Source organism: Sycon ciliatum, chromosome 1, assembly GCF_964019385.1.
Source record: "Sycon ciliatum chromosome 1, ocSycCili1.1, whole genome shotgun sequence".
Taxonomy (NCBI): Eukaryota; Metazoa; Porifera; class Calcarea; order Leucosolenida; family Sycettidae; genus Sycon; species Sycon ciliatum.
Genome location: NC_088643.1, coordinates 4,217,207 through 4,228,072, shown reverse-complemented (window position 1 = coordinate 4,228,072; position 10,866 = coordinate 4,217,207). Strand labels below are relative to the sequence as shown.

General features: G+C 51.0%; 1 protein-coding gene across 1 annotated transcript; it reads left to right on the top strand.

Moving 5' to 3' along the window:
• The first annotated feature begins 1,269 nt into the window (after positions 1-1,269).
• Positions 1,270-2,490, top strand: LOC135814342 (uncharacterized). The gene has a single exon (XM_065327823.1). The coding sequence runs from the start codon at positions 1,270-1,272 to the stop codon at positions 2,488-2,490; it is 1,221 nt and encodes a 406-aa protein (XP_065183895.1).
• The last annotated feature ends 8,376 nt before the right edge of the window (positions 2,491-10,866 follow it).

The window sequence follows — 10,866 nt, the reverse complement described above, 5'->3', positions numbered from 1 at the left end:
TTTTTTTTAATTCCGCAAAGAATTTTAGGAGTTGGAAGCCATTGCCACCTTGAAGACAGACAGACGGTCGGTGTGGGCACATCCAAGGCAAGGATCATCGGAGGCAGCACCGCCAGCCAGGCAGGTCGATACACAAGTGGCCCTAGCACCACTGCAAATAAGTGTGGATGACGGTTGGACATTTTTTAGCTCCGCGGGTCGGAGTATTTTGGGTGTCGTGGGTAAAGAATGCCCACCACCACTAGATCACATACAGCTGCAAATTCGGTCTGTAGTCAAGAGCCAACTGGTTCCGCAGGGAACATGCCCACCGGGCACAGCCAGAGCTGCCATGAATGCCAGGCGGTTATGGAGGAATTGTGTAGAGTGCGCGGGGAGGCTTCAGACTGCGAACGTCGCCTACTGCAGAGATTGGACGACCTGTTCGAGGGAGTTGCTGGAACTTTCCGCCAGGATCGACACGAACACTGGGCCTAGTCGGGCAGAACAGGAGCCACCTAAGCGGAAACCTCGAAGGAAAAAGCCAAAGGACTCCGCCATTACCCCATCCTCGGCTGCAGAACAGCTGCTCGAGGATGCGTACGGTAGAACTACTTTTGAAATCCGTCGTACCGACACGGATGGTGAGCATGAGTTGGAGCCAGAGCACACTCGTACGAGTCCAGTCAGTGATGCGGGCGCGGATGCAAACGAACGAAGTAACGTTAGTTGTACAAACACTTTGGCCCAATCACGCGCACGTGCCCAGGACCCTAGCCGCAGACGGTCAAGCCCCACTAGCAAGCTGCCAAAGTTCAGCGAAATGACCGACGAAGTGGTAGATCTAGACAGCTGGCAAGTGCTAACCAGTCGAAAGCCGACAGCAAAGAAGAGTGTCCTTTTCGTGGGGAACCTGAAGCCTGACACTTCTGACACTAAACTGACCCAGGTTGTTATAAACAGGGCAAGAAGAGCGGATGTGGACCTGGAAGTCTTTGCCTGCAAGACCTTCCCTAAAGATGGTCGTGTCTCTGCTAGGATTGTGATCAGTAAAAGCAGCGTCGAGCTAGTAAATAACCGGGCATTCTGGCCCCAACCAGTGTATTCCCACTTGTGGAACTTTGACAAGTATGCCACTGACTCCTCCAACAACACGACCACTGAGCAGGACGACAGTGATTCCCACGCCACCCTACCCTCTCAGACAGCACAGCACTCGCCAGAGCAACAGGCCAAGGGACCAAGTATGCCGACAATATTTGAATGACAGAGACACGACCACTCCGCCTAATGCTCACAAATGCCTTTGGCATACTGAATAAGATTGGCGAGCTCCAGCACGTCCTCATGCACCATAATGTTGACCTAGCAATTGTCACAGAGACCAAACTGACTCCGGAGAAAGCCACGCCAGTGGAAACATCCATACCTGGCTTCCACCCTGCTATACGGCGCGACAGAACAGCACATGGTGGTGGGGTTGCAATTTGGGTGAAGGCTGGCCTACCATATAGACAGGTCAACATCGACTGTGCCGACCAGGAAATGCTCTGGATTAGCATAACTGGACCACAGGGCACAAAGGTTGGTGTATGTGCTGTATATCGCCCAGGCTCCTGTGCAGACAATGACATACGGCTGTTCTCCCATCTTGATGCTGGGATTGATGCTGCACGTCGCTCCTGCTCTCGCGTCATTGTAGCTGGTGATTTTAATGTACACAATACAAATTGGCTCGGCAGTAGGCGCACCACACTGGCGGGAGAAACAGCCGAAGATTTATGCTACCAACACAGCCTCACCCAACACATCCACGAAGCTACTCGTGGGCGAAATACCCTCGACCTCGTTATGTCAGACGTACCTGGTAATATCATCAGTACACTGTACCCACCCCTGGGACAGTCGGACCATGCTGTAGTGATCACAGACTTCGAGCTGACACCACACCGGGACAGACCAACTGCGCGTACAGTATGGCGATATCAGCATGCCGACTGGGATCGTCTGAGAGCCTTCTACCGTGACACTGACTGGACTGACATCATCACTGATGAGCCTGATACATCATGCAATCTTGTAACCCAGAGGATCATCAAAGGAATGACCAGATTCATCCCATCGAAAGTTCTCAAGACGAAGCCCACTGATCCCGTCTGGTGGACCCCCGAGTGCTCTGCTGCTGTCGCTGCCAAACGCCATGCATGGCGATCACTTCGTCGCAGCCAGGCCAACCCGGCACTACAGGAGCAATATCGCCTTGCCTGCGTGACCTCATCGACTTGCCTTTCTAGAGCCAAAGAACATCACCTCCAGAGAATACGCAATAAACTGCTCTCGGGAAACATCCAGAACAAGGAGTGGTGGACCGTGGTTAAGCGTGCAGGTGGAAGTGGTCGTGACAGCACTATGCCTGTTCTTATTGACTCTGATGGACAGGAGTACACACAGAATCGCGACAAAGCCGAGGTTATTGAAAGCTACTTTGCTGAAAAATGCAGTCTAGACTAGAGACTGACTTCAGTGATGTTGCTACCGCCTTTCCCGATGTCAAACAGCGTTCACTACACAGAATAACAACAGTGTACTTTCGCCAATCTGCTGTGAGGCGTGTGCTTAAAACCATCAATCCGTCAAAAGCAACTGGCCCTGACTCTGTCCCCTCTCGGGTGCTTAAGATGTGTGCAGATTCTCTTGCACGCCCGCTCGCTCATCTGTTCTCTCTCTGCTTCCGACAAGGCCACCAGCAATCTGCCTGGAAGGTGGCAAACGTTGTCCCGGTCCACAAGAAGGGCTCAAGATCTTGTGTGAAGAATTACCGCCCAATATCCCTTCTCTCCATTATCTCCAAATGTATGGAAACCATAATCAACCGGAGCATCACAAACTTTCTCGACAGCAACTCTATTCTCTCTGCTCGCCAATTTGGCTTCCGCTCTGGACTTGGCGCAACCGACCTCCTCCTAGCTCTTCAACACGAATGGAGCCGAGTTGCCAACAGTGGAGGACTTGTGCGCGTCCTGGCAGTGGATATTGCTGGGGCGTTCGACAAAGTGTCGCACCCGGGTGTCCTGTATAAAGCTGAGCGGTATGGGCTCCAGGGACATCTTCTCACCTGGCTCAGAAGCTACCTCACCAACCGCATGCTCCAGGCTGTAGTGAGCGGACAGTCCTCCTCTGCTTACCCCATCATGTCAGGCGTCCCCCAGGGTAGCATCTTGGGCCCGACTTTATTCCTTCTCTATACGAATGATGCTGAGGATCATCTACCTGCTGGGGCCCAGCTTGCTGCATATGCTGATGACACCACGTTGTACAAGTGCATATCGACCAATACTGCCGTACCCGAAGATGTTACCACACTCCAGCTTGCTGTAAATGCGCTGGCAGACTGGGGAATGGCCTGGCACATTAGGTTTGAACCTACAAAGTCTCAGTCTCTCCTGATTTCTCACCATCGCAACACAGTCGTCGTCCCACCGATTGTATTCCAGGGTACAGTTGTTCCGGAAGTCGACCAGCTGAAGCTGCTGGGTGTGCTGTTTGACCAACACCTGTCCTTCACAGCTCATATCAGGCAATTGGCTATTCGAGGCTCGCAGCGTCTCGGCTTCCTCCGGAAAGCCTCGCGAGTGCTGGACTCCAGGTGCCGTGGAGTGATCTACAAGGGCTTTGTCCGCCCTGTTTTGGAGTACGGCATGCTCGTAAGGATGAGCGCTGCACCCACCACTCTGGCTCGCCTCACTGCCATCCAACGTCGTGGCCTTCACCTAATCGGTGACGGAGCCTACCTCCCTACAGTCCATTCATCGGAAACTGGCCCGCTGGCTTTTGGAAGTCGGATTTGGGCTGAATTGAGGATCAAAAACCCACTTTAAATCTCAAAAATCTGGGTTTTGGATCTGCTTCTCCATACATTTTGCCATGGCATACCTGTCCTAATTTTGTAAAACCTGGCTGAATTTCTATTTCCCTGTTCTTGGACTTTTCTGCCCTCAAATGTGGCAAAGAGTAATTGCACGGGTCACACAATGCAGGACGTACTGTTGTTTTCACGATATCTACAACTATGTGAGAGAGACAACAAAAAGTTAGGGTGCCAGTTTCCAATGAATGGACTGTAGCTTGGACATCCGCAGAATGGTCGGAGCACTCTGCTTTCTGTACAAGCTCCACTTTTCAACTGGCCCAGACATGCTTCTCACCCTTCTTCCACCCCGAGCGACCAACACATCACGCCATAGCCGACGCACACAAAAGCATCCCTCACACCAGTTTCAGCTCACTTCCACTCTTCCGCCCAGAGCACGGAATGACGTCCTTCGGTCCTTCCCTGACGCTGTTGTGGAGGTCTGGAACCAGCTCCCGCAGTGCGTTCTGCTGAACCAGCCAACAAGGAAAGGACCGCAGACGTTCAAAGAAAAGGTCAACGCCCACCTGCGCCTTACCCGCTGGGAGTGGGCAACGGACAGGCTATGAATCAAAGAAAAAAGACGAAAAAAGCTCTAACTCTGTTCCCTCCTCCATTCACTTCGTTGACTCTCTGATAACTTTTTATTGTGCATACTTTTCCCCGTAATCCCCAGTTATCTACCCCCCCCCCCCTCCCCCCCCCCCCTGCGTATTTTCTGTAATCTTTTGTTTTTGTGGAGCGCTTGGGTTGCAATGAAGCCGAGACCCTATGGTCGGTCAAGCTGCCCCTGCCTCTCCCCCACTCCTGCCATTCCATATGTCTCATTGCTGCCTTGCTGCTTTGTGCCATCAAATGGTGTGTGTTTTTTTTGTAAAAAAATAAAATAAAAAAAAGAATCGATTGAGTTACGAATGTTTCAGTGTATGCATGTCCAACGATCTCTAGAGATCGATTCAAGTACTTAGTCCGACTTATTAAAATGTGCGTTTCACTTCGAATGTCAACCAAACAAATTCAAATAATCTCAGGACGGAATAAACTTTCCAGCTACCTAACACTATCCTTCAGTTGTCAATTTGTGATGTTGAAGAAGAAATGGCTCCAACTCCAACGGAGGCTCAGGATCCTAGTCGACTCGAGCATTTTGCGTCCAAATTTTGTCGTCAGAGGACTTCTGTTGCTTCTCGCGCAACACAGAGAAGGCCTGGTGCTGAAATCAACACCCCGCTGCGATGGGGGATTGTCACGGAGTACCGAAACCTCCTGGGCGATCGTTCTCGAGTGCCTCCTGGCGGATGGAAATCGCTGTTTCCTTGGCAGAATTTCAGCAAACGCGTCATCCAGAAACTCGTGCAGAAAGCACCAGCATCGCTCCGTCCAGTTTGCTGATCTCTCTCGCAGTCGTTCACGATGTGGCGGCCGACGAATCAAGGTCACAGAAGAGATCGTCGAGAAGTTGATCGAAATATATAACCGGCCTTGAGGTCGACTTTCAGGCGACAACCTGCCTGGAAAACTGAAGCGCAGAAAGGGGGAATTATCCGGCGGATACGGTGCGGAGTCCTCGGACCCGCGCGCGGAGCCGCGATCGCGATGCGTCACAAGATCGCCAGTCTCCGGGGCCAGTGCAGTGGATTCGTGAAACAGGCAGGGAAGAGCACGCATGGTCTGACTGCATGACATGTCGACACAGCTCAGACTCAGTACGCGCGCGGTACACGGTGGTCAGAAGTGATTTTTTATGCGTGGTGGTTTACTGTTCACCTCATTTGAAGGTGTTGTGCGAGCTTCAGGCGAAAACACCTACAACCACCATGTTGGTAGTCGTACTGCACAAGGAGGAGGAGGCGAAGTGGATCGTGTAAATCGTGCCTATGGAGTGAAAAAATCAAAGAAGCGCAGTGTAGCTTGGAGGAGATGAAAAAAAATGGCGACGTTTTGCAGGTTGACGCACTTGCAGATGCGCCCTGAGACACCAGCAGCGATGAAAACTAGAAGGTCAGGTCAATAAACGACACAGTAGTTATCTATCTACCGTCTCTTGGTTGATTTTTTAGTACAGGTGCTCGTTTGTACATATGCTTGAGTTTTGAAGTGAAGCGCAAATTTTAATAAGTCGGACCAAGTACACATGGATGGTAAAGGGTTAATGGCTCGCAACACGGGTTCCCCATTGGCCACTCTGGTGCTTCTGTATCTATCATCTCTGGCAACCTCCCAACTGCCATTGAACATGCTCAGTTTGTACAACAACAAATTGCTGACCGGGTCCGACGTGACGAATCGGCCGGTCCTTTCTCTATCCAGCCTTTCCACCAATTTGTATGCTCTCCGCTCGGCGTAGTGCCCAAGAACAACGGGAAATTCCGCCTCATTCAACAGCTGTCTTACCCTGACCGTATGTCTGTCAATGATGGAATAAACAAGGATTCGTTCTCCCTACATTATGTCACAGTGGACGATGTCATTGAGCTTCTGCAACGTCAAGGTACCGGTGCCTTGATGACGAAGCTCGACATACGCAATGCATTTCGACTGGTCCCTGTCGCACCCACTGCATACCATTTGTTGGGTTTCCAGTGGCAGGGCCAATTCTACTATGGCAAAGTACTGCTATTCGGGCTGAGGTCCGCACCCTACGTGTTTAACTGCATTGCGGACGCACTTTGCCAGATAAGCTGTGAACTGTTCCAGGTTCCCCACCTCCTGCACCTTCTGGACGACTTCTGGCTCTGTGGCCCTGCAAACTCAACGCTATGTGCGCAGCGTCTGAACGTAGTCCTCTCCGTATTCCGCTACCTGGGAGTTCCCATTGCCGACGAAAAGACAGTCGGCCCAACCTCCTGTCTCACCTTCCTGGGCATCGAACTGGACTCCGTCCAGAAAGTGGCTCGTCTCCCACAGGACAAGGTTGACGACATCCGCTCCAGACTATTGGCCTTTCGCCAACGCCAATCCTGCCGTCTACGGGAGCTTGAACAGCTGTTGGGCAAGCTGAACTTTGCCAGCCGCGTCATCACGCCGGGCCGTACATTCATGTGCCGACTGTATGATGGCACGCGCAACGTTTCCAAGCCCTACCACCGCATCCGTCTCTCTCCAGAATGTCATCTGGACCTTCTTTGGTGGTCTCACCTACTCGATGGCTGGAATGGCAAGTCATTCTTCCTCGATCTCCAGGAGACGCTGGCCAGCGACATCCTGATAGAAACTGACGCATCTGGCGCCATTGGGCATGGCGCAGTTTACGGCACGCATTGGTTCGCCGACACGTGGTCACCACAACACACTCCGCTCTGCATTACGTTCAAGGAGCTGTATCCCATCTGCATTGCATGTGCTAAGTGGGGCCACCAGTGGTGTCGCAAGCGTATCCGCTTCCATACCGACAACGAAGCTGTCGCCGCTGTTCTCAAGTCTGGCACCAGTCGCTGCCCTAATGTGATGTCACTCCTACGGCAGCTCTTCTTCATCTGCGCCAAGGGTAACTTTATGGTCACCGCCCGTCACATACCTGGAACTACCAACATCCTTGCTGATGCTCTCTCCAGGCAAGATTTCAAGCGATTTCATTCGTGCCACCCTACCGCCGCTCACATGCCCACTCCCGTGCGTGCTCTTCCGTCCATTCCTGGGGAGACTTCGGCCGTGCCTTGCACTGCCGAGTGACGGAAGTCCACATGCAAACTGCCATGAAAGCTGGCAGCACCGGTCCTGGGTAAGCGCTGATCAGACAGACTGAGCCCACATATTGTGGGTGCCAGAGCATAACCGAATGTCACCAATGTACCGACTGTACACTCAGTAACTCAATATCACTCTACTATTGTCCACAATCTGTGGCACCCCCTCTACAGTTAACAGTGAATAGGAGGTTCTCTATTTGGGGAGTCAACGTTGCTTACCAGGCTCCTCATACGGCTCATTCAGCCTCTCACACTCAGACGGCTCACTCAGCCTCTCAATACGGCTCACTCAGCCTCCGCAGCCGGGCCCTGCCCGGCTGCCTCCATACGGCTCACTCAGCCTCTGCAGCAGGGCCCTGCCCAGCTGCCATACACACACATTCACACAGCTCTAAGCTGTCACTCACTCGGAGCCTGGCAAAGCAATTGACAAACCCTCCTATTCCCCAAACTGGTTGCTCGTTGTGTGAGTGCGGCATGCAGATGCTTGTGTTAAATGATTTTGCACATGTGCAAAAATATGTTAACACAGAAGGCGCATGCTCTGTTCCCAACAAACTCTCACGCGCTCATTGTTATCCGAAGTCCACTGTTCCTGATTTCAGTTCTTGCTTTGTCCGCATTGGCAGTGGATTTCTTTCTCAACCCACCCACCCACTCCACTATTGTCATCATCATGTTTCCTGTTCTAGTTCTCTCCTGTCGGTATCCATTATCATACCGGCCTACAATAACTGCACCGATGCCGTCTACCGGCGAAACTCTGTAAATACATGGAGGGGAGTCAACCTTGCTTACCCGGCTCCTCATACGGCTCATTCAGCCTCTCACACTCAGACGGCTCACTAAGCCTCGGCTCACTCAGCCTCTCAATACGGCTCACTCAGCCGGGCCCTGCCCGGCTGCCTCCATACGGCTCACTCAGCCTCCGCAGCAGGGCCCTGCCCAGCTGCCATACACACACATTCACACAGCTCTAAGCTGTCACTCACTCGGAGCCTGGCAAAGCAATTGACAAACCCTCCTATTCCCCAAACTGGTTGCTCGTTGTGTGAGTGCGGCATGCAGATGCTTGTGTTAATCTGCACTATTACTATAATGCTACATTTGCAGAAAACTCCTTTGTCACTTCTGTTTTCCGACGACTTGACTGTTCACTGGTTTGTCCGTCAGTTGTCAATTTTCCCTTCCCTCCCAACCCCATTCGACTGGGGATCACTATCTCTCCGTCACTGTCACCATAATTTCCTCAATCACAGTGTCAGTACAACTCGTGTCAATACAACATTACTTATATCGGGTGAGGGCAGTCTATCTCTGCAGCTGGCTCATTTCAATCACTACCGGTCGCAGCTCCTGCCCACGGCAGGCCGACCGTCTCTCGTTCACACTCTGTGTGCTCCAGGTCACAGCTCCTGCGCAGAGCAGGCCGGCCTGTCAGTCTCTCTCTCTCTCTCACACTATGTGTGCACCGGGTCACAGCTCCTGCGCAGAGCAAGCCGACCTGTCTTTCTCATGCACGCCAGCTGCTCCGCCCAATATCCCTGATATGCCAACCAGAAAACAATGTGTTCTGAGCCGGGTGCATGCCTGTATGTGGAGAGTGCGTTAACCTGAAAAAGACGAAAATAGTATGGACTCGCTGGGGTGGGCGTTTGCAGCGAAGCGGGCGTTTGCAGCGGACTTTACGCTACTAGCGCTGAGAGTGCTCAAACTGCTAGAAGCAGCAGGCAAAGCATAAAGCTAACCAGCGCAAGTGTGTCCTATTGAGAGTGCTCTACAAGATCGAAATCGAGGAGCGAAATACTCAGTGATGCAGACAGCCAGACTGTTTCTTCAGTATGTATATCCATGACAACGGGATCAACATGTTGCCAGAGTTACACATCATTTGTGCTCCAGGAGTTTTGGGTTCTGAAATTTCAAATTGTGTCCACGTGAAGAGATGGAATGCAAAACCCGCTAACTGCATTCTGCTCATAACATGCCTGGACCGGGTCATGGACAGTCGAGTTTTCAACTATGCTTCCCTTCATCTCTTCAACAATACCACCCTCAGACTCCGGCAAATCAACCCCAGACGAGATTTTCAAAGCAAACATCCTAACCTCTAGCTGTCTCTTCAGTATGTATCTGCTCACATTGCTCAGCATATCCCCATAGCCCCATTGTGCTCACTCTGTGTGATAAGACCCTTCAATAGAACCGTTACTATTCTACCACAGCAGGTAAGTTTTGATTTCTCTTTACCCAATCCCCTTACTTGTATTTCTTCTTCTCTTATCGGCCACAGGCCATGTTGAGAAAAAAATATTTCAAACAACAACAACAACCACACCACCACCACCACCAGCAGCAGCAGCGGCAGCAGCAATATCAACAACAACGACAACAACAACGACAACAACAACAACGACGACAACAACCACAACAACAACAACAACAACAATAACAACAACAAAAGGTCTCTTATTGGCGATGGTGCCATCGTGAGACTAAAGAATTCAAATTCAAATTCAAACAACAACAACAACAACAACAACAACAACAACAACAACAACAACAACAACAACAACAACAACAACAACAACAACAACAACGACGACGACGACGACAACAGCAACAACAACAACAGCGCCAATGAGCATGCCGAATCATAACTTAGACGGGCAGCAGCAGAGGCGGCGGTGGCGATGTCAACACACCAACAGGACACTAACCTGTGGAGGATGCAGCATATGAAAATATATAGTTCACATGTTTAAGAGACTGCAGGCCAAGCAAGTTACAGAATTTGCCCATGTTGAATTTGCAAATTCCTCGAGCTACAGCAACAGAGAGGAATATAGCACATGAATAAGAGAGAGAGAGAGAGAGAGAGAGAGAGAGAGAGAGAGAGAGAGAGAGAGAGAGAGAGAGAGAGAGAGAGAGAGAGAGAGAGAGAGAGAGGAATAGGGGGGAGAGAGAGAGAGAGAGAGAGAGAGAGAGAGAGAGAGAGAGAGAGAGAGAGAGAGAGAGAGAGAGAGAGAGGGGAGAGAGTGAGAGAGAGATAGAGAGAGAGAGGGAGAGAGAGAGAGAGAGAGAGTAAGTTACATTTATGAAGACAGGTAAGTCTAACAAATGAGGACTGAGACCTCTACAACAGGGTTTTTACGCCTGAAAGCAGGTGCATGATTTAACAAGCAGGTTGTCAGTCTAGATTTTATGCGCAGATGGAGAAAAAGCGCAGAATTTTTGTAATGAGATGAAAAGCAGAAATAATAAGAAAAGATGAAATGAAAGCCTGCT